Source organism: Narcine bancroftii, chromosome 1 (genome assembly GCF_036971445.1).
Source record: "Narcine bancroftii isolate sNarBan1 chromosome 1, sNarBan1.hap1, whole genome shotgun sequence".
Lineage (NCBI taxonomy): Eukaryota > Metazoa > Chordata > Chondrichthyes > Torpediniformes > Narcinidae > Narcine > Narcine bancroftii.
Genome location: NC_091469.1, coordinates 333190665 through 333215503, shown reverse-complemented (window position 1 = coordinate 333215503; position 24839 = coordinate 333190665). Strand labels below are relative to the sequence as shown.

Below are 24839 nucleotides of genomic sequence, written 5' to 3'. Positions count from 1 at the left end.
TGATATTCTTTCAGCTGTGATTCAGTGATACCCATGATGTCATACCTGCCAATTTCAAGCTGTGCTGCAAGATCACAAACCTTGTTTCTTATACTGCGGGCAGTTAAATCAAGACCTTCAGGGCTGTATTCATCACCTTTTAAATTTTGTTTCCAAATTACCAAAAGTGAAATCCTCAAACTTGCACTTGCCATTTTCCCCATGGACTCCCAATCCTTCCTAATGATAACATGACACAGTGCATCTACTTGTGTATCACCTGCACTATTCACTGTCTTCACATTCTGGTTTCCATTCCCTTTCCAAACTAGTTGAAACTGTCCCCAACACCACTAGCAAACCTGCCCGCCAGGATATTGGTCCCCATCCACTTCAAGGGCAATCTGTCCTTTTTTGTACGGGTCATACCTTTTCCAGAGGAGATCCCAATGATCAATCTGAACCCATGTCCCCTGCAGTCTTCAGCCACACATTCATCTACCCTAAATTCCTATTTCTGTCCTAAATTCCTATTCCTGCCCTCACTGGTGGGTGGCACAGGCAACAATCCAGAGATTACTACAGTTGAGATCCTGCTTCCTTCCTAACTCCCTATATTCACTCCAGATCTTGCCCCTTTCTTATCAGTGCCATTGGTACAAACATGGACCACGACATCAGGCTGCTCATTCTCCCACTTGAGAATCTGAGATGGCCATCACAGTGGCACCTGGAAGGCAGCATGCCATCCGGGAGTCTTAATCTTGTCCACAGAACCAATGATCTGTTCCCTGAACGATCAAATCCCCCATCACTACAGCTCTCCTCTTCTTCGCCCTTCTCTCCTGAGCTGAAGCACCAAGACCTGACCACTGAGGCTTCTTGTAAGTGTAGACCTAGTTCTTGTGCTGTCTCAGATTTCCCACATTCTGCAATTGGAGCAAGCCTGAACTGCCCTCTCCACTGCCTACTCTGGATGGTTATGAAAAGATCTTATCTGACCTTACCTAAAGCATGTCTTCAGTCTCTGCTCTCCAGCCTCTGGAACCAAAGCCTCAAAATCTCTGCTCCCACGCTGGATCAGTTAGACCAGTAAGACTTGTTCTGTTGTTGATCCTTTAGTTCTGTGGTTCCCAACCTTTTTGTTTCCACTCACATACCACTTTAAGTATTCCCTATGCCATCAGTGCTTTGTGATTAGTAAGGGATTGCTTAAGGTGGGATGTGGGTGGAAAGAAAAAGGTTGAAAACCACTGTTTTAATTGTACCTAATTGACTCGTTATGTGCACAGGTTCATAACTCCAAAAGAACTGGGCCAATGACAATTTGTCTTGAGCAAAATATTTCAGTAATCATTGGGTTTAGAGCAGTGATTCTCAACCTTCCCTTCCCACTTCCCACTCACATAGTGGAAAGAAAAAGGTTGGGAACCACTGCTTTAGTTAGTATCGTGACTTGAATGTCAAGTTAAGACAGAATCAAATTTATGTGGGCAATCTGAATTTTAGGCAATTGTACCATTGACCTTCCTGAGCACAAACAAAGTCATATATCGTTACTGCTAATGCTGCTCTCTATATCTTGTCACAGCACCAGGAACAGCTGCTACCCCTTCACCATCAGACTCCTCAACAACAAAGTCATTCAGGGACTTGTTTAAGGACTCTTACTTTTGCATTTTGTTTTTTTTTATAATCTCTGTATTGCACAATAAGTTTAAATACATTTCTTTATTTGTTTATATTTGTATGTTAGTCCTTTTATTTGCACTGCCAATAAGTGGTAAATCTGCCTCACCCACAGAAAAAAGAAGCTCAGAATGTCATGTATGTACTCTAACAATAAATCTGCAATCTTAAGTTATTGCACAGTGTTCATTGTGGCTACAGCAGGGTGTCCTCTCTGAAGTTACTGTACTTTCTTGAGAAGGTGACTCTAAGGTCCCATAGAACATTACAGCACAGAAATGGGCCTCTTCGGCCCTTCTAGTCTGTGCCAAACAATTTTTTTTGCCTAGTCTCACTGATCTGCACCCAGTCCATTCCTCTCCCATCCATGTACCTGTCCAAATTCCTCTTAAATGTTAAAATTGAGCCTGCATTCAACTCTTCAGCTGGAAGCTCATTCCACACCCTCACCTCTCTCTGTGTGAAGAAGTTCCCCCTTGTGTTCGTGCTAAACTATACGCTTTTCACTCTTAACTCTTGTCCTCTGGTTTGTATCTCACCTATCCTCATAATTGTAAATACCTCTATCAAATCTCCCCTCATTCTTTTATGCTCCACGGATTAAAGTCCTAACCTGTTTAAATTTTCCCTATAAAACAGTTCCTGAAGTCTGGGCAACAACCTAGTAAATCTAATCTGCACTCTTTCTATCCTATTGATATTTTTCCTGTAGTTAGGTTAGCAAAACTACACACAATACTCCAAATTTGGCTACATCAATGTCTTATACAAATTTAACATAATATCCCAACTCCTGTACTCAATATTTTGATTTATAAAGACCAATATGCCAAAAGCTCTCTTTTCAACCCTATCCACCTGTGACATCACATTCAGTGTGATGTGTAATGAACCTGAGGTGATTTAGGAAATTAAAGGTAATGGAAACTTTAGGAATTAGTGATCATAACATGATAGAGTTCGGTTTCAAATTTGAAAAAGAAAAGCTGATATCAGGAGTGTCAATATTTCAGTGGAACAAACAGAATTACAGAGGAACTGGCCCAAGTTGACTGGAAAAGTAAGCAAGATGGGGATGGCAGAACAGAATTGGTTGATATTTCTACAAAAAATAAAGAAAACACAGGATAGATATATTCCAAGAAAAAGGAAAATTATGAATGGAAAAATGCCACAAATGTGGCTAACAAGAGAAGTTAAGGCTAAAATAAAAGCAAAAGGGAGCAAAAATTAGTGGAAAAACAGAGGACTGGGAAACTTTTTAAAAACTTACAGAAAGAGACAAAGAAAGTCATTAGGAAAGAAAAGATGAATTATGAAAAGAAGTTGGCAAATAACATACAAAAGGATACTAAGAGTTTTTTTAAATATATTTAAGGAGTAAAAGAGAGACATGTGTGATAGAGGTCTAAGGCAATAGAATTAAGTACAGTCAGGATTACTAGAGAGATAATGCTTAGTAAGCTGAATGGATAAGTCTCCCGGACTGAATGAGTTGCACCCTCGGGCTCTGAAAGAGGTGGCTTTGGAGTTTGTGGAGGCATTGGAATTGATTTTCAAGAAATCAATAGACCTTGGCATGGTTCTGGAGGATTGGAAGGTCACAACTGTAGTTCTGTTTAAGAAAGGAGGGAGGCTGAATATTGTAGGAAATTGTAGGCCTATTAGTCTGATGTCAGTGGTTGGAAAGTTATTGGAGTTGATCCTCAAGGATGAGGTTATGAAATACCTTGAGGTGCAAAGCAAGTCCATGGTTACATTAAGGGAAGATCCTGCCTGACCAACCTAATGGAATTTTTTGAGGAAATCTCAAGTAGGATGGACAAGGGAGAGGCTGTGGATTTTGGATTTTCAAAAGGCCTTCAATAAGGTGCTGCATAAGAGGCTGCTTAATAAGATGAGAGCGCATGGAATTACAGGAAAGAGATTAGGTGAGGCATTTGCTGATAGGCAGAAAGCAAAGGATGGGAATAAAGGGATCCTGTTCTAGTGGTGTTCCATGGGGGTCGGTATTGGGGCCACTTCTTTTTACAATGTATATTGATCATTTAGATTATGGATTGAATGGTTTTGTGGCGAAATTTGCAGATGACACCAAGATAGGTGGTGGAGTAGGAAGTGTTGAAGAAACCAAAAGGTTACAGAGAGACTTGGACAGCTTAAGAGATTGGACAAAGAAATGGCAGATGAGATACAATGTTGAGAAATGTATGGTTGCACATTTTGGAAGTGGAAATAAACAGCAGATTATTTGGAAGTGGAAATAAACAGCAGATTATTTGGAAGTGGAAATAAACAGCAGATTATTTGGAAGTGGAAATAAACAGCAGATTATTTGGAAGTGGAAATAAACAGCAGATTATTTGGAAGTGGAAATAAACAGCAGATTATTTGGAAGTGGAAATAAACAGCAGATTATTTGGAAGTGGAAATAAACAGCAGATTATTTGGAAGTGGAAATAAACAGCAGATTATTTGGAAGTGGAAATAAACAGCAGATTATTTGGATGGGGAGAAAATACAAAATTCAGAAGTGCAAAGGGAATTGGGTGTCCTCGTGGAGGATAACCTAAAAGTTAATCACCAGGTTGAATCAGCAGTAAAGAAAGTGAATGCTATGTTGGCATTCGTTTCGAGAATGGGGCTAGGGTGGTGGTGATAACATTCATCAATCTCATTAATTTCCCACACTGGCAGTCCTGATTTTGATGCTCCTGCACCTCTGACCTAATGAGTGGGTCAGAGATACCATGCGATTAGATGGTCAGATTCTTGGTAGAGAAGTGATGTGTTTCCTCACAGGTGGCAGTTGAAGTAGATGTCAAAGTAGCCCATAACCTGTGGACAATTTCCAGTTCTTGTATGCTGTGAGTTGACAGGTCATTTGGAAATTTGTGCAGAGAAATGGCAGGTGGTGTTTAATCCTGACAAGTAGGAGGTGTTACATTTTAGGAGGTCAAATGAAAGAGGAAAACATAGGGTAAATGGCAAGATCTATGGCAGCATTGATATCCAGGAAGAAGTTTGGGTGCCATATTGCTGAAAGTGGCCAACCAAGTTATAATGTATACCGATTAGGGATTCCATAGTTATGGGGAGAGATGAGAGGTTGTTTGGAAGAGGTGGAGTACCCTGGATGGTATGTTACCTCCCAAGTTCCAGGGTCCGAGATATCTCAGGTTGAGTTCAAGGCATCCGCAGGAGGGAGGGTGAGCAGCCAGATGTTGTGGTCCATGTAGGGACCAATGACGTGCGTAGGGAGGGTAAAGATGTCCTGCGAGGAGAGTTCATGGAATTGGGCAGTAGGATGAAGGTTAGGACCTCCCTGGGTTGTCATCTCAGGATTGCTACCCGTGCCATGTGCCAGTGAGGTTAGATATAGCAGGATAATGCAGCTTAACACATAGCTAAAGACATGGTGCAGGAGGGAGGGCATCAGATTTCCTCTTTCAGGGAAGGTAAGACCTGTTCCGAATACATAAGATTGGTTTGCATCTGAACTGGAGGGAACTAATATCCTTGCGGCAAGATTTGCCAGTGCTGCTGCAGGCAGTTTAAACTAGATTTGCAGAGGGATGGGGCCCAGAATCCCAGGCCAGATAGAGGAATGGAGGAGCAAATGATGATGTCAAAACTACATATAATGTTAGAAGTCAATGGATTGTACATGGTGGAAGTGTTCTCGGGTACATCTATTTCAATGCAAGGAGAATTGTAGGAAAGGCAGGCAAGCCAAGAGTGTGGATTTGCATGTGGAATTATGACATTGTGGTCACCAGTGAAACTTGGTTGCAGGAGAGGCAGGACTGGCAGCTCATTGTCCCAGGTTTCTGTGCATCATACACAATAGAACAGGGGGGGGGTGAATGGGGGAGGAATGACATTGCTTGTCAGGGAAAATATCACAGTGATGCTCAGGCAGGACAGACCAGAGGGTTCATCTACTGAGGCTATATAGGTGGAGTTGAGGAACTGGACAGGTATGACCACACTCATGGGGTTGTATTATAGACGGCCCAATAGTCAACGAGAATTGGAGGAGCAAATCTGTAGAGAGATAGCAGACATCTGCAGGAAACATAAAGTTGTAATAGTAGGAGATTTTAAACTTTCAACATGTTGACTGGGACTCCCATACTGTAAAAGGGTTGGATGGCTTGGAGTTTGTCAAATGTGTTCAGGAAAGTTTTCTAAATCAATATATAGAGGTACCAGCTGGATCTCCTACTAGGGAGTAAGACAGGACAGGTGATAGAAGTATGTGAAGGAGAACATTTTGGGTCTAGTGATCATAATATCATTAGTTTCAAGTTAATTATGGAGGATAGGTCTGAGCCTTGGGTTGAGATTCTAAATTGGAGAAAGGGCAATTTTTGAGGAAATGGGAAAGGATCTAGAATCTGTGGATTGGGATAAGTTTTCAGGCAAGGATGTGTCAAATAAGTGGAAGTTCTTTAAAGGTGAAATTTTGAAAGTACAGAATTTGTATGTTTCTGTCAAGATTAAAGGCTAAGTTAGCAGGGAAAGGGAACCTTGTTTTTAAAGGGATATTTGGGATCTGGTTCAGAAGAAGAGAGAGGTGTATAACAGGTATAGGCAACATGTAGCAAATGAGGTACTTGCGTAGTATAAAAAATGCAAGAGAAAATTGAGGAAAGAAATCAGGAAGGCTAAAAGAAGACACGAGATTGCTTTGGCAGACAATGTGAAGGAAAATCCTAAGGGTTTGTACAGGTATATTAAGAGAAAGGATAGTAAGGGACAAAATTGGTCCCCTTTAAGATCAGAGTAGTTGGCTATGTATGGAGCCAAAAGAGATGGGGAAGATCTTAAATGTTTTTTTTAAAATCAGTATTCAGTCTGGAAACTGGCACAGAGTTGTGGGAAGTAAAGATGTTAAGGAATGAGGTCATGGAACTTATTACAAATTAAAGAGGAGGAAGTGTTTATTATCTTAAAGTGAATAAGGGTGGATAAATCCCCAGGGCCTGACAAGAAATTCCATCAGACCTTGAGGGGATTTAGTGTAGAAATTGCAGGGGCTCTGGCAGAAATATTTAAAATATCCTGACGGGTGTGGTGCTAGAGGATTGGATGGTAGCTCACGTGGTTCCATTGTTCAAAAAAGGCTCCAAAAGTAACCCTGGAAATTATAGGCTGGTGAGCCTGACATCAGTGGTAGGTAAATTATTGGAAGGTGTTCCAAGAGATTGGATATACAATTATTTGGATAGCCAGGAACTGATTAGGGATAGTTGACATGGCTTTGTGTGTGGTAGGTAGTGTTTAACCAATCTTATAGTGTTTTTTGAGAAGGTTACCAGGAAAGCTGATGAAGGAATGGCTGTAAATGTTGTTTACATGGACTTTCATAAAGCTTTGACAAGATCCCACATGGGAGGTTAGTTAGGAAGGTTCAGACTGTTGGTATTCATGGTGACTTAGTAAAATGGATTCGACAATGGCTGGACGAGAGAAGCCAGAGAGTAGTGGTAGATGATTGCTTCTCAGACTGGAGGCCTGTGAACTAGTGGTGTGGCTCAGGGATAAGTGCTGGGACCATTGTTGTTTGTCATCTATATCAATGATCTGGATGATAATGTGGTAAATTGGCTCAGCAAGTTTCCAGATGACACTAAGATTGGAGGTGTTGTGGACAGTGAAGAAGGTTTTCAAAGCTCGCAGAGGGATCTGAACCAGCTGGAAAATTGGGCTGAAAAATGACAGATGGAATTTAATGCGGACAAGTGTGAGGAAGGACAATCCAAGAAAGATACATAATCCCGTGAAAGTGGTGTCACAGGTGGATAGGGTTGTGAAGAGAGCTTTTGGCATTTTGGCCTTCATAAATCAAAGTATTGAGTATAGGAGTTGGGTTGCTGTGGTAAGGTTGTATAAGGCATTGGAGTTTTGCGTGTGGTTTTGGTCACCTAACTACAGGAAAGATATCAATAAGATAAAAAGAGTGCAGAGAAGAGTTAATAGAATGTTGCTAGGACTTTAGGAATAGAATTACAGGGAACAATTCTGTGGAGCAAGGAAAAATTAGGGGAAATTTGACAGATGTAGTTAAAATTTAGAGGATAGAGTAAATGTAAATGGGCTTTTCTTACTGAGAGGTTAGGTGAGATACAAACTAGAGGACATGGGTTAAGTGTGAAAGGGGAAAAGTGTAAGGGGAACATGAGAGGGATCTTCTCACAGAGTGGTGGGAATGTGGAAAGAACTGCCATCTGAAGTGGTGAATGCGGGCTTCATTTTAAAATTTAACAATTGGGACAGGCACGTGCATTGGAGAGGTACGTGGTGGGCTATGGACTGGATGCAGGTCAATGGGACTAGGCAGAAAAATGGTTCGGAACAGATTAAAAGGGTCGAAGGGCCTGTTTCTGTGTTGGAATATTCTATGGTTCCATAAAGAAGGCGAGGTGAGACAAAAGGCAAAGGAGAAAAAACCCAACACCCAACCCCAACCAACCATTTTTCCCCTGCAGCCGCTGCAACCGTGTCTGCCTGTCCCGCATCGGACTTGTCAGCCACAAACAAGCCTGCAGCTGACGTGGACTTTTACCCCCTCCATAAATCTTCGTCCGCGAAGCCAAGCCGAAGAAGAAGAAGAAAGAAAAGAAAGAAAGATAAAGAAGGCATACCTCGCCTTCATCTGTTGGCAATTCGAATATAAAAATTGGGAAGTTATTTTGCAGCTGTATAAAACATTAGTTAGGACTCATTTAGAGTATTGTGTGCAATTCTGTTTGTCACACTACAAGAAGGCATTGGAGAGAGTGTGGAAATGGTTCACCAGCAATGGAAAGTATTAGCAAGATGGAGAAGTTGGACACACTTGGATTGTTTACAAAGGCTCAGGATGAACTGACTGAAGTGTATAAAATTGTGAGAAGCACAGATAGGATAGATAATTAGGATCTTTTGGAATCATAGAGTTCTGCAGCATGGAAATAGGCCCTTCAGCCCAACCTGTCCTTGCGAACCAAGTAAGTTCCTTTTGCCGATATTTGGCTCATATCCCCTATAAATTTTCACATGGAAGTGTTAAACTTCCCAGCGTGGAAATCTCAAATACCAGAAAGCACAGGTTTAAGGTGAGAGGTGAGGGAAGTTAAAAGGAGACTTACAAGGCAAATGTTTTTTTTTTGTATAGTCATAGACACAAGGAACCAGCTGCCAGGGGAGATGGTAGAAGCAGAGATGATAATATGGGATGATCTGGATTAACATTATGGTTGGTACAGACAGTTGGACCAAGGGCCCTGTTCCTGTGCAGTATGTTGTCAGTGAGGTGCAGGCTAACACTTGCCTTTGTGGGGTCCGTAGCATTGATCTTCTCATGCCAGTGATGTTTTGGGGCCAGGTGAAGCAATGGTCAGTCTAGCAGTCAACTGTGACCATCATTGTGTGGCTGATGTGGATTTTTGAACTGTCCTTCACTTGAACAATTTAATAGGTGCTAGTGTTTAGACTGTGATGAAATGTGGATGTCTCACTGATGCAAACAGGGTATTGTTACAGGCCCAGAGGACCCCAAGACCCAGCAGCAATAGAAATTCACCAAGACAAATGGTTACTTAAACAAAAGTAGTTTTTCATTTTCTTTAAACATTTTTTTTTAAATCACACTTTAACTTATTACCATTAACTTAACCCCCTTGTAATTCTAAGTGCATATGTATGTAATGTGTACAAGTTCAGACAAGTTCTTTGATTCACAGTCTAATCTCACTTCTCACTCCTTCAAGTTCACCGGTATCAGGCAATTCTTATATTGTGCGCAGAATTTAACATTTATGAATTTTCACCAGGCTCTGGTGGAAAAGGTTAAATGGTTACCGCTCAGGAAGAATCTTGTCGGTTTTCAGATAGATATTCATTATTCGTTGGGCATACACAACTGATTTACTTCCACCAGTTCTTCACTGTCTTGCGAAGAAACTTGCCCCATTAGGGTTTTCCAAATGATAACCTCTTGTTCCAGGTCACCACGGAGTTCCTTTAGTTTCCTTTATTTCAGGTGAAACACTCTAGCTAGCCATTTCCTCTTGTATGGACCACAAGGGTTTTCAACATGCTGAACTCAAAACTCACTACCTGTCTTCAAAATGAGGTTTAAACAAGCTGCCAGCTTGTTGCGCTGCAGCCTCCAGAAGCCACTGCAGAAAACGCTCTCTCTCTCTCTCTCTCTCTCCAAAGAATCACATGTTCTTCTCTGCTTGTAAAAACAAGAACCTTTCTTAAAACAGCAAATTGCAATCAAACAGATTGCTGGCTCCAAAATCAATTCCTGAAAGATCTTATCAGTTCCCTGAGATGGGCTCTTTATTCACCTCTTTGTGAAAACCTTCAGCAAAGCAGTTTCCATTGTCTTTACAAAGGCCCTGGGCCCAGAGTGTGTGGTTTGAGCAGAGCTCTTGCACTTTAAATGAGATCTGTTTTGTGAAGTGTTTGCTTTCTACACTAAAACCCCCACAATCTATTTGTTCCAAAAACATATCTATACATAATATAAAATATGATATAATCCATTATGACAATCCTAAGATCCAAACATTTTGTTTAAAAAGAAAAAGACTCTATTGAAATTTCTCCTTCATGCTCCATGCTTAATGATCATAGGTTGCTGGAGGATTGTGTCCTTCCCCACCATGCTGTTAAAATTGACCAGGAGAATTGCTTTGGCTCCCATTACAATGCAGACCAGGTTACTTTCAAGGTCTGAGTTGAAGTCCTTTACATTGGATGTATGTGTTGATGCAATACCCACACTCCTGTTCGGCTCCGAATCATGGGTCCTCTACCGGCATCACCTACGGCTCCTAGAACGCTTCCACTAGTGTTGTCTCCGCTCCATCCTCAACTTTCATTGGAGCGACTTCATCCCTAACATCGAAGTACTCGAGATGGCAGAGGCCGACAGCATTGAATCCACGCTGTTGAAGATCCAACTGCGCTGGGTAGGTCACACCTCCAGAATGGAGGACCATCGCCTCCCCAAGATCGTGTTATATGGCGAGCTCTCCACTGGCCATCGTGTCAGAGGTGCACCAAAGAAGAGGTACAAGGACTGCCTAAAGAAATCTCTTGGTGCCTGCCACATTGACCACCGCCAGTGGGCTGATATCGCGTCAAACCGTGCATCTTGGCGCCTCACAGTTCGGCGGGCAGCCACCTCCTTTGAAGAAGACCGCAGAGCCCACCTCACTGACAAAAGACAAAGGAGGAAAAACCCAACACCCAACGCCAACCAACCAATTTTCCCCTGCAACCACTGCAACCATGTCTGCCTGTCCCGCATTGAACTTGTCAGCCACAAACGAGCCTGCAGCTGACTTGGACATTTACCCCTCCATAAATCTTTGTCCGCGAAGCCAAGCCAAAGAAGAAGAAAGAATGTGTTGATGTCCATAGTACATTAGTTCTCTGCTAGTGTGCCCCAAAATGTTCATTTATCTTGAGAGGGAGTTGCTGAGACACCTGACAAGCTCATTCTTGAAATCAGCATACTTCTGGTTTGCTCCTCCAGATTGTCATAATTTAAAGTTGTTTCCACTCCGTAAATGGTTATATGGTTATGAAGGCACAGCCACTGCTTTGCTTTTCAATCTTGCCACCTGCTGCAGATCATGTAACTCAAAGCATCTGAGATCCTGAATTATGATAGCAGAGTTGCCAAAGTTTCTGTAGCCTTTGTGATTCTCCTCAAGGGGTTGGATCTGATTTCATATTGAGGAATGGTAGAGACAGTACAACTCCGATTATCTAAAATGGTCGGGTCTGGACCCATTTCAGATAAACAGTTTTTTTGGAGAACTGGTCATTTTTTAAAAATAGCCCAGTAACAACAGCAAATCACTTGTAACAGTGTTTAAACCACAACAAACAACAAGGTAAGGCTTTTTAATTATCACCCAAAAAAAATGCTGGCCACCGCCGATCACTAAAACCTCCCCTCCGAAGCCCTGCTCGTGCTGGAAACCATAGGGTCCCGCTCCTGGCCAGGAGCTCGAGGTCCCCACAGCTGCCGGGAACCTGAGGTCCACTGCTGCCACCACCAGGAGCCCGACGTCCTTGGTCAGTTCAGCTCCAAAAAATATCTTGGATAAATGAGATTTTTGGATATCCTCGTTTATCTGGGGAAAAAAATTAAATTTGAAAAACTGAGGATTTCGGAGAATCCAATTTCAGATAATCGGAGTTGTGCTGTACTTGTTTTGTGTGGTTGCTGTCCCACACCTACTCCCGCATGGCTTCACAGAGTAAGGGAGATTGCATCCTGAACCAGTGGCAAGGCCTCTGGAGACCAGGGCTTGCATGGTTGTTAGTACTGACATAATCATACAGACCTCTTGATTTAATTGAAGGAATATTATACTGAAGAACTAGATTCACCTGTGACTATTGATGATTGGTTGGGGTCCTTTAGTGAAAATTTTCTATAAAGCACTCATAGAACTTGGCATTTTAGCCACCACAGTGATTTGGCTTCAGATGTGGTACTTTTCTTCCAAGTCCTGATGCCTGTTGTATAACAATATCAAACTAGATTTTTTTTAAATCAATCTGCTAAGGAGAGTGCCTGCTGACTTAGTCATCATTAGTCTGATTTCTAATATACTGCGATGGAAGTTCATTAATCTGAATGTTAGCTGCTTCCCTCTCTACAACTGCTGCTTGACTTATTGAGCATTTGCAGCATTTTCTCCTTAACAACTTACTGAGACATCTGTGCTGTGTTAGGTCATTTGAAAGAAGCATACTGGGAACAATGTGGGAATTTGATTCCTGTATCAAGAAACTCTGATGTTGTAATTTTCATCACTTAAGAGATTACAAGTTAAAGAAAAATTGAGATATTACTTCCCACTGGATGAAATGGGTATCTATGGAGTTCGCCATTTGCTTAATCCTCTGCCCTAGTCTTGTCCACTTCTGACCCATGATTTGTTTGATAGCTTGACAGTGAAGGTAGTTCAGAGCATTAATGTATCAAGATATTGATGAGTATAAGTGCTTGGATGGCATGAACATTGTCTAATACAACTCATTCTGTCATTGGGCAGCACAGTTGGCATAGCGGTTAGCGCAATGCCTTGAAAGCGCCAGCTATTGGGATCTGGGTTCGAATCCCATGCTGTCTGTAAGAAGTTTGTACGTTTTCCCCAAGTCTGCATGGGTCTTCCTTGTTGGCTCTAGTTTCCTGCCATCGTTTGAAATGTACCAGGGGTATAGGTTAATTGGATGTAAATTGGGCACCATGGACTCGTGCGCCAAAATGGCCTCTTACCATGCTGTTTGTCTAAATTTCAAAAATTTAAATTTAAATTTGAAAGCAGAAAATGTGAAAGATATTCAGCAGGTCAGAAAGCATCTGTGAAGAGAGAAACAGCAGTTACAATGAAATGTAAAAAAAAAAAACCCACAGCATTCTTTTGCTGCCTTTGGGCATTGGTAGGCCATTTAAAAATAATGCCCCATGCATTTCTGTCATTGTTATTTTTTTCTTCATATCTTTCCAGATGCATTAAATAACACCCAGGTTATGAACCTTGTCATCAAAGGAGAGCGTCCTGACCTCAGTCTCATTCCTGACGAACCCCCTGAAAAGATGGTGTCTTTAATGCAGGGGTGCTGGGCAAATGAACCAGAGAAGAGGCCAACTTTTGCAGGTGAGCAACTGTCTGACCTTTCAGCCTGTTGTGAAAGCTATTTATCCTGTTGAGGAAAGCGAGGCAGAAATGACTGGTATAGAAGAGAAGGTTTCTGCCAATGAGACTCAAAGGAACTGCTGAACAGCAACCTACTTAAACACAATGATGTCTCTTCTCAGTACTTGGGGGGAGAAAACTTTTCTCTTTAATACTGTTTAAAATTATTTTAAAATATAGAACCATAGAAAACAACAACCCTTCTAGTCTGTGCCGAAATATTATTCTGCTAGTCCCATTGACCTGTACCCAGTCCATAAACCTCCAGACCTCTCCCATCCATGTATCTATCTAATTTATTCTTAAAACTGGAGTGAGCCCTCATTTACCATGTCAGATGGCAGCTCGTTCCACACTCCCACCACTCTCTGAGTGAAGAAGTTCCCCCTAAACATTTTCCCTTTCACACTAAAGCTATGTTCTCTTGTCTCTCCTAATCTAAGTGGAAAGAGCCTACTCATGTTTATTCTGTCTATACCCTTCATAATTTTGTAAACCTCTAATAAATCTCCCCTCATTCTTCTATGCTCCAAGGAATAAAGTCCTAACCTCCTCGAAAAACTCTAAGATTCAATAAACACAACCTACCACGCACAAAGCCATGCTGACTATCCTTAATCAGCCCTTGACCATCCAAGTACTTATATATCCTATCACTCAGAACACCTTCCAATAATTTACCTACTATTGATGTCAAGCTCACCAGATCAATGGAACAAACACCGGAGGCTAAGGATATTTTAAATATTTCTGCCAGGGTCCCTGCAATTTCTACACTAGTCTCCCTCAAGGTCCAACGGAATGTCATGACATAATGTCAGGCCTGCAAGATTTATCTACCTTTATTCATGGTAAGGCATCAAGCACCTCCTCCTCTTTAATCTCTATATGTTCCATGCCACCACTGCTTGTTTCCCTTCCTTCCTTCTATACTATGCCAGTTTCCTAAGTAAATATGATGCAAAATAAAACTGTTTAAAATCTCCCATCTCTTGAGGCTCCAGACATAGACGACCACTCTGATCTTCTAGGGGACCAATTTTGTCCCTTGCTATCCTTTTACTCAACATAATTGTAGAAACCCTTTGGGTTTACCTTCACATAATCTGCCAAAGCAACCTCATGTCTTCTTTTTGCCTTCCTGATTTCCTCCTTAAGTATTTTCTTACACTTTCTATACTCTTCAAGTATCTCATTTTCTCTTTGTTGCCTATACCTGCTATATTACCTCTCTCTACTTCTTAACTAGATCACTAATATCCCTTGAAAACCAAGGTTCTCTATTGCCTGTTAACTTTGCCTTTAATCCTGACAGGAACATGCAAACTCTGCACTTGAAGGCCTTCCACTTACTGAAAGCAACTTATCCTAATCTACTCTTCCTAGATCCTTTCTCATTTCCACAAAATTGGTCTTTCTCCAATTTAGAATCTCAGCTCAAGGACCAGGCCTATCCTTAACCATAATTAACATGAAACTAATGACATTATGGTCTTTTTTTTTTCTTATGTCGGTCTGCTAACTCTCTACAGATTTGCTCCTCCAATTCTCTCTGAGTATTGGGCAGTCTATAATACAACCCTATCAGTGTGGTCACACCTTTTATTAGCAATATCAACTGAATACTACAGTAATTGTAAAACACCATCTGTTTGGGTTCCCATTCCACAACACACTGCCTTTAAAGCCAGAAGGGAATACCTCAATGTCAAAAAGTCTATCTCCATTTAACTTCTTGCAGACCATCAGAGCTCAAAGGATCCTGCAGGATGATGACGAATATCTTTGGAAGTATCTCTTCGAATCCCAAGTTGAACCCTATGGGGCAGATTGTGCTTCATCCAGTTTCCATCCATCTGCCTTCCTTTTCCTTTTCCTGTATTATCCTTCATGGTTCCATGGGATGAATTGACTTGAATACTGTGGCCATTCCAAGAAACAGATTGGGCTGTGAGTAGTAGGTGAAACCCTGTCTTTATATCCCAAGACCTACTCCAGGAGGGATTATGCTTGCATTGGTCATTAGTGGAACAGAGTTCAGCATTCAGGTCATAAGAAATAGGAACAGGAGTTGGCCATCTCAACTGTCAAACCTTTGCCACCATTCCATGGTTGATCCATGGGCTCAGCTCTCCTGATCTGCCTGTTCCCCACAGCTTTTAATTCCTTCACTCTCCAAAAATCTATCAAAAATATGGTGGCACGGTTAGTGTAGTGGATAGTGGAATGCTATTCTAGCATCAGCGGCCAGCATTCAAATCCAGTGCTGACTGTAAGGAATTTGTATGTTCTCCACATGTCTGTGTGGATTTCCTCCAGGTGCTCCAGTTTCCTCGCATCGTTCAAAAACTTATGGGGATTGTAGATGAATTGGTGTATTTGGGGGGCACGGACTCATGGGCCAGAAGGGACTGTTACCATGCTGCATGTCTAAATTTAAAATTTATCTGGGTCTTAAATATATTTCAGATACTATTTATTGTCATGTAATATTACACAAAATTGCCTTTAATCTGCCATAAGATAGACAAAGATTCGCCATTGGCATTAACGTTGCCCGGCGCCCCTTACAGTCAGAAAAAGAAAAGCAAAAGAGAGTTCCCCCAGAGTCACCAAGTGTCCATGGATTTGCCTCCAGTGCTCCCACGGCCCCTGCTGCTGCACAAGACTCTATTTCAGTTCAAAACATTGGTGAGTTGGTACCACCAGTGCACTAGCTGGCCAGAGAGATTTGTGGTGTGGCTCAGTGATCTGCCAAGTATAGCTATTCCAGCAAGAATCAGCTACTATGCCGATTTCTTTTTTCCCCCACCTGGCTTTGATATTCTCATACCTCCGTAGCTCTCAAACACATTGTCTCTTCACGAAGTATCAGCGGAAGACTTTCTGTAAAGGAAGCTTGGAATAGCGGTTGAAGCCAATATTTAATAATGTTATGCCTATGTGTGATTATTATGTGCTAATGTGCACATGTACATACTGTGGTCCAAGAAACCTGATTCATCTCGTTTTGTATGTACAGTCAGATAAAAGTAAACAACCTTAATTGCCCTCTCTGTTTCAGAGTGCAATGAAGAATTCCAACCATTCTATAAAAAAAATCTACAGAAATATATTGATGAGAGTGTGGAAACGCTGAGAGTAAGTATTGTTCCAAAAAATAACATTGTAAGCAAACAGTTAAATTTCTCCTGTCAGACACCTAGAATCAATCTTTGCTGTAGGTATGTCTTAAATAAAGAGGCCAAAACACTAAGCAATGCCCCAGGTATAGGATCACCAAGTTTTGTGAAAGATTTCCTTACATTTCTCCTCCATCGCCCTTGCAATAAAGGCCAATATTCCATTTGCCTTCTCAGTTAATGCTACAAACTCAATAGTCATAAAATTTCTTGTTCAAGGACATCCAGATCTAGATCTCTCTGAATATGAACATTTAATTGTCTCAAACTGATTAGGTACTGTTCTGCTTTTCTTTCATTTAACAATCGTGACCATCTAACATTCCCCACACAATTTTGCAATTCCCTCATAGCTTCCTTTCCCACCCATATTTCATCAGGAAACTGCTTGGATACATTGCACTTGGTCCAATCATCTGACTTGTTAGCATAGATTGCAGCAGGTAGAGCAACATAACTGATGGGGGACAATGGTAACTGCAGCCCACTGCCATCTCAAGGTACACTGGACATGAACTTCATGCAACAACTCCAGCAGGGAAGGGAACATCACCAGCCACTGTATGTGACATTCTTTGATCTCAGCAAAGCCTTTCACTCCCATCAGCCAGGAGGGAAAGTGGAATTTCTTCCCCCAAATATAATTGCCTATGGAATTAATCTCCATCTCTAGGCATCCTGCAAGCTACGGACCTATAACAGAGCCAGTCGCAATGAAGAATTCAAATGATGCAAAGTGCAACAAAGATTCTTAACATTCATTGCTGTTAATAACGGGTATTGTTCTATTCCTTTGAAACCCTCACAACACACCAGAACTGACAAAAAAGACAATCTTCTTTCTTCTGAGTACTTCACTCCATCTATTTAGGTTCTATCCTTCTCACAAACAGTAACTTTATTACTCACCTGTGATATTTATTACCCAGGTTCCTTGAGAACTGGCGAGGTCCATGAAGGATTTCCCTGTCACGTTGTCCCAGACATAGGTTCTGCGATGGTCAGTCTCCAGAGCTGTTATTGAATTCAGGATTTGTCAGCCTTCTTCAAATTGGTCTCGAACCATGCCCTGAAACCTGCTGTTCGTGTGTTTCTGTTGCTCTGGCCTTCCTCATAGTGCTTTTCATTAACCTGTTATTTTAATGATTTCAGAAACTGTCCCAGAACAGGCCAACTGCTTCAAGAGAACTGATGAAAAGAATGAAATCTTTGCAAGTGGATTGTGTCGGTATAATGCCAGACATTCCTCCAAAAGGTAATTTTGAGAAGCAGGTAATTCATTTTAATAAAGTAGGAACAAATGTACAATTATATTGATCTGCTTTTGAGGCATTTTAACTGAATCAAAGATTTTTTTTACTTGATCCCATGTTTCTTTAAAATTGCAAAAAACAATCAGTCTTTACATGTCCTTCAAATTTCATGTGAATTCTTTATTTTATTCTTTTTCCACTCTTCCTTTGCCCCCCCCCACCCCCCCCCCCCCCCAGAATTGTTAATTGTTGTGTTTGGGGCTGTCCAAATGGCTTTCCTTTTGTCTGAGTCATTGCTTTTTTCCTTCAACAGCCCCTGGGAACTGATGACGAATCATTCTGTGGTGTTGCACATAACAGATGAGGCCAATGTGGAAACCCAAGACTCCTCTTGACAGGGGAGGGGTAGCCACATAATTTGTGAGCTGGTGCACTGGGCTTCTGTGTTCTCCCTACAAGTGAATATGGGTTCTCAGTGCAGTGCCACTTTGAATCTTCCTTCTTCACTTCAAGAAATTGTGGGCTAGAGATTCCCAGAAGTCAGTGAAGTCATTGTCCATTTTCAAGAAGGTTCAAAAAACATTGGGGGATGGCACGATTAGGATAGAAGTTAGCATCATGTTATCACAGCGCCAGCTGGATTTCGAATCCACTGCTGTCTGTAAGGATTTTCTACCTGTGTCTACGTGGGTTTCCTCCCACATTCCAAAGACATACTGGGTGAGTAGGTTAATTGATGAAATATGCTGGAGAAACACGGCAGATCACACAGCATGCATGGGAAGTAAAGTCTGGGCCCGAAAGTTGGTTATCCTTTACTTCCTATGGATGCTAAATGACCTGCTGAGTTTTATCAGGACATACGTATTGCACTAGACGCCAATATCTGTAGACTTTAAAGTTTAACTCCACTGAGGTTAATTGGTCATATGGTTATATCTGGGTAGCACAGGCTCATGGGCCAGCAGGGCTTGTAACCATACTGTATCTATATTTTTTTTTTAAATTAAGTATCTTTGAATCTTTTCCTTTGTCCTCTTTGTCATGGCTCCCCATAACAGAACTTGGAGGAATGCGTCTGTTTCAGGAGTCTCTTATTGGGTTTGGAGCAGACTGGTTGCAACTGGGGGATTGGAGCTGGGGGATTGGCTAAGCAGAGCATACTGGATTTGGTTAACTTGTCCATCTGATCATTGATAGCTTTTCAGTGCCTTGAGGTGCCTGTTGAGGATAGTTCAGATCCTTGAAGCATACAAAAGGCCAGCGACACTGCTGCCCAGTAATTCAGAGTTTTACAGCACGGAAACATATTCTTTGGCTCTACTTATCCAATGTTATCAAGTTGTCTACCCAAGCTCACCCCATTTGCCTGCATTCAGCCCTCTAAAACTTTCCTATCCATGTATCTGTCTACATGTCATTTGAAGGTTGCAATTCTATCACTTCCTCTGGCAGTTTGTCCACACACAGACCCATTACCCTTTGTTCCCTTTTAAATCTTGTCCCTCTCACCTTAAAGCTATAGTCCTAGATTTCCGTACTCTGGAAAAAAAAAAGCCTAAAACTATTTGTGCAATCTATTTACCTCATGATTTTATAAATATCCATAAGGTCCCCACTCAGGCTCCTATGCTCCAAAGAGAAAAGTCTGCTTATATCCAACTTCTCCTTGCAGTTGAAGCCACCAATCTGGGCAACATTCTTGTGAATCTTTACTTCACTCTTTCCAGCTTCATGACATATTTTCTAAGAATTGCACACAATTCTTCGTGTGGTCTCAGCAATGTACAGCTGTAGCATGATGTCCCTTCTCTAGCACTCAGTGCCCTGACCGATGAAGGAAGTAGGCCATATGCTTTCTTTTACAACCTTGTCTACCTGTGTTTCCACTTTCATGGACAATGTCTCCTGTTCTTTTTGGTGCCAGACATTTTGGCCCTCATAGTTTGGCGCCACAATTTTGCACCAGACATTTTGGCAGCCACAATTTAATGCTGGGCAGTTTGGCCTGCATGCCCCACTCAATGTCTGACTCTGCCCTGCCACAGTGCCTGAACCCCCTGGCATTGCAGAAACTCCCTCTCCCCCAGGAAACAGCTCCCCCAGCCAACAAAGACTTTTTGAGGCTTATAATGATATATTTAAGCTATTAAAAAGTTGGTGAATGATCAAAAACAAGGGTTTTTGGTAAATTATAATGATATGCTTATTATATTTATTGTGTTCAATTACATATAATGGAATATATAGTTAAGTGAATTTAAAATTCATCGATTAAGTCAAAATTATGGGCAAGGCCTTGTAAATACTCCAACGGTTCTTTTTCTCTATATGAAGACACTATATTCAAAATTCTTTGTTTCTGGGGGGGGGGGGGGGGGTGCAGTAGCAGACGGTGAGTGGGGTAGGGTGCCGGGCCAGTGCCAAACTGTGGGCTCGAAAATGTCCAAAGGGCTACATTTTTTCCCAAAATGTCTATCGCCAAACTGCGAGCAGAAAAATATCTGGTGCCAAACTGCGGGCACCAAAATGTCCAATTCTGTGTCCTGGGCCCTACTATTCACTATGGAAATCCCCTGGCCAGGTTTACAATGAAATGCTTCACACTTGTATGAGTTTAATTCCATCTTCCAATCCTTGCCCCCCACCCCACTTTCTCAGTTCATCGACATCCTGCCATAACCTTGGATAACTTTGGTCCATCATACCACCAATTTTTGTGTCAACCACAAACTTGCTAACCATACTAACTACTTTGTCATTCAAGTTGTTAATTTATATGACAGCACTGATCCCTGCAGCACACCACTGATCACAGTTCTAATCTAAATATTAAAGCTCCATCACACTCTCTGTCTCCTGTCAAGCTAATTCTTCATCCAATTGGCCAACCATTCTGGGTCCCATATGATCTGACATTCTGGAACAGCCTACCATGAGGGATGTTGTCAAAGGTCTTACAACATCTACCATCATTCCCTCATTAATTGTCTTGGTTTCAAAAAAAAATTCACATTTGTGAGATACAACTTCTTGTGCACAAAACAATGTTGAGTATCCCTTCTCAGTTCTTGCCTCTCTAAATCCTTTCCCTCAGATTGCCTTCCAATTACCTACCCATGGCTGACATTCATTTCACTGGCCTGCAGTTCCCTGACTTGTTCTTGCAGCCTTTTTTAAAATGAAGAGACAGCATTAGCCTCCCTGCACTCTTCTAGCACCTCACCTGTGCCTAACGATGATGCAAATATCTCTGCCAGGCCTCCTGCAATTTCTTCCCTAGCTTCCCATAATTTCATAGGATGCACTTGATCAGGCACTAATGATTTATCTACCTTGCATGTTTACACCTGGGGAACCCTGCACAATCACAAGGAAACACGCAAAGGACATACAGAGAGCACCAGAGGTCAGGATCAATCCTGGGTCACTTTGGCTATAAGGCATCAATGCTTAACCATAACACTGCCATCCCACTTAAAATATTGATCATATCCCCTTACAGCTGTTAATTGAGGCTTCCATTTGAGAAGCTAGAACCAGGCTTAAAGGCTGTTCCCAAAGTAGCCTTGCAAAGTTAGGGAGAAAATTCTCTGAGGTTCTATTGAGTGAGTATCAGTAGCTTAAAGATAAGCATTTGATTTAAACAATCCTAACCTTTAATGGTGATGCTGCTGCATTACATCTCCAGTGAGCCCAATTCAATTCTGACTGTCTGTGAGGAGTTTACATCTTCTCCCTGTGACAGCTTGGGTTTTCCCCGGGCGTGCTGGTTTCCTCCCACATCCCACAGACCCCATGCAAGTTGCTTGGTTTGTTGGCCATCATAGATTGCCCCTAGTGAAGGGAGTTGATGAGGGGGGAGATTCAGGTAGGACCCAGGTTCAGCGTAAAAGAGTGTTTGAGTGGACTCAGTAGACAAAAGGCCCTGTGTCCATCCCACATCTCTCAGGGAGAAGGTGAGGCACAGGAAGAGAGTGAGCACCCACCAGAAAGATGGTAATTTGGGAGAAAAAAATAAACAATGTAAAAAAGAATGTAAAGATCATCTATAATACTAAAGAGAATTCTTTTTGATATATATATAAAGTCATAGCTCTGCTATTTGTGGATTAAAGTCAGCAATTCTTTCTTCACACAAACATTAGTTAAAATCTCAAACTCTATGGGGTTGGCATGAGAGGGGGAAATCAATGAAAACTATGGAAAGCTGAACATGATTAATTCCAGACATGTAGCATTTTAAGGGCTCTGGAATGGGGTGTTTAGATAAAGGTTAATAGAGATTGTTTCTGACCTAATTAAATAGATTTGGGTGTGAGTGACCTCCTCGTTCTCAAGAGGCTGAATAGCCCCAGAATTTTTTTAAATGCATTTTTAATTTTTGGTTGTACTTTTTTTGGAAAATTTTAGTTAAGAGTTTTACAAAAAAAAAACATGGACAATATACTAAACTAAAACAACCACCTACTACCCCACTCCTCCCCCTCCCACTTAACCCACCTCCTACAACCCTCCCCCCTTTGGAGCTTAGTTTTAAAAATACAATAATACCGAGTTATAACAGGTTGCCGTGTGGTGTGCCATCTTTTTACTTATTTTGTTATAAATAAAATGTTTACTTAACATCTAGACCCATACATTCCAAATACAAACACCACATTTTAACAAAAGAGTAATTATTCCACAAATTATACATTATGTTTTCCAAATAAATACATGATTGAATTTCATTATGCCACCTTCGTATACTCAATTCAACATCATTTTTCCAAGTGACAGCTATACATTTTGTAGCTACTGCCAACCCTAGACATATAAATGCAATTTGAAGTTTCTCCAATCGTAAGTAAACCTGTCATTAATGGATTCATATATCCCAATAAACATACCCATGGATCAACATATAAATCTATCCTGAATAAACCTCGCAAAAATTTAATAACTTTTTCCTAAAAAGGCCTGACTTTTGTACATTCCCATACTGAATGTAAAAAAAAAAGTAGCCGTCTGTTCACCACACCAAAAATACAAATCTGATATAATAAATCCATATCTTTTCAATTTTTCAGGGGTTAAATATAACTGATGTAAAAAAATTATAATTAACCAAATTATATCGTACATTAATTAATTTTTGGTTGTTCCTAATCAAGTTTGGAGGTTTCCACTCCAAACATGGATGGACAGAATTTCAATTGCATTCCATGGGACCAAGGTCATTCATATCAGTAAATCAGGTGATATATTATAGAAACATAGAAAATAGGATAGGGTCAAGGCCATTTATCCCTTCAAGCGCTCCACCAGTCAATAAGATCATTGCTCTTCCTACGACCTTAGTAACCTAGTCCTGCTTGATCTCCATACCCCTTGATCCCTTTAGCGATAAGGGTCACATACAACTCCCTTCTGAATCTATCGAATGTACTAGCCTCAAGAACTTTCTGTGGTAAGGAGTTCCCTTACAACTCCCTGAATCAAGAAGTTTCTCTTCGTCTCAGTCTATAATCATCTCCCCCTTATCCCCAGATTGTGACCCTTGTTCTGGACTTCTCCAAAATTGGCAACATATCTGTATCTTAGCACCTTGATAAACAGGTTCATCAAGATTAATCTTATTAGATGCTTTTGGTGTGGAAATGATTAGGGTTATATTAGGGAAAGGTTTGTCCACAGAAGTGCCTCATCTAGATGTTGTCCATGTAAATCTCAAGAGTGAATATTACTGAGAGGCATTGTTGATTATACTTGCAGCATAAAACATACTGAAAAAATTAACTCTGCCATATTTTCCTTTGCAAAAACTGAGAAAAGGAGAAAAGTGGAGCTATAGTAATAATGTATTCAATTTTGCAGATGACCCAAAATCCTTGCACAGTTCGCAAGGAATTTCTGTGAATGATAATTCCCTAGGGGAAGCTTTTTCATCCTGCCAAGTAAGTGAACCATCTGAGTATGAAGTCGATAGTAGCGCCTGCTATGATGACAATGTTGATGATGCACAAATAAGAAGAAAACTTGAAGAGGAAATGAATTATCACTTAACTGGCAGCCGCTTGGACACTTCAGTTTCTATGTCAAGGATTGAACAGATCAGGAAGGAACGGAATAAAAGAGTTTCTAATGAACCTACTTTCAGAAGTTCCCACCATTCTTCAACGGCACCTTCTCTTGTTCCAAGGATGTCTATGGTTGGATCGTCCAAAGATCTGTATCGCTCTCAGGATTCAGTCCCTCAACAGGCTCAATACGATGTAAAAGCCTCTGTTATGAGTTTATTGCCCCTTTCAAAGCCAATCAAGGAAGAAACAAACTATCACAACACAGGCAAATTAAGTTCTACAGAATTCCCTGCTGAGTACAGAGTACCTGTCCAGAGAACACCAGCTCCTGATACTAAAATTGGTAGTTCACAAAGTGGACAACTCAAGAATTGGAATCCATATCTATGGACAGGTAATGGGCTGCAGGGCTTTGAGGTGTCTTGTGTTGTCAGACCTTCTATTTTTAAATACTGCTCTTGTGTCTCCTATTGTTAAAGGCAGCATTGTTTTCTCTAAACAATGCTTGACTTATTGTTAGAAATAAAACACGAAAATCTGCAGACACCATGGTTGAAGTGAAAACACAAAGCTGGAGAAACTCAGCACGTCAAGCAATGTTCTTTTATATAGCAAAGGTAAAAATACATAACCGACGTTTCAGGCTTGAGCTCTTCATCAAGGTAATCAAGCTGAGTTTCTCCAGGTTTGTGTTTTTACATGACTAATTGTTCTTGTTTGAGGGTCCTGCATAGAATATTGAAATTGGTCATTTGTATTTGAGGAATTCTCCTCAGATTTAATTCCAGAAGCACAATGATGTGCTGTTCCAAACAACTTTTAACAATGGAAAGAACATGAACCAGACCCGTTTGATTTATTTTGACGTTTATAAATGGGTGAATTGGATAGGGTGAGCTGTCAATTGATACTGATTCTTCTTGATGGTAGGAGACAGAGAGTGGTACTGGA

The 24839-nt window shown here is 41.1% G+C and overlaps 1 protein-coding gene across 9 annotated transcripts in view; it reads left to right on the top strand.

The window, feature by feature from the left end:
- Positions 1-24839, top strand: part of ripk1l (receptor (TNFRSF)-interacting serine-threonine kinase 1, like) — a 97437-nt gene that overhangs the window by 62760 nt on the left and 9838 nt on the right. For 8 of the 9 annotated variants that reach the window (XM_069909047.1, XM_069909041.1, XM_069909013.1 and 5 more), the window contains 4 exons: positions 13200-13349; positions 16453-16529; positions 17723-17825; positions 23683-24282. In XM_069909047.1, the coding sequence (XP_069765148.1) occupies positions 13200-13349; positions 16453-16529; positions 17723-17825; positions 23683-24282 (930 nt within the window). The remainder of the gene's footprint in view (positions 1-13199; positions 13350-16452; positions 16530-17722; positions 17826-23682; positions 24283-24839) is intronic. The other variant, XM_069909082.1, reaches the window with a different exon arrangement.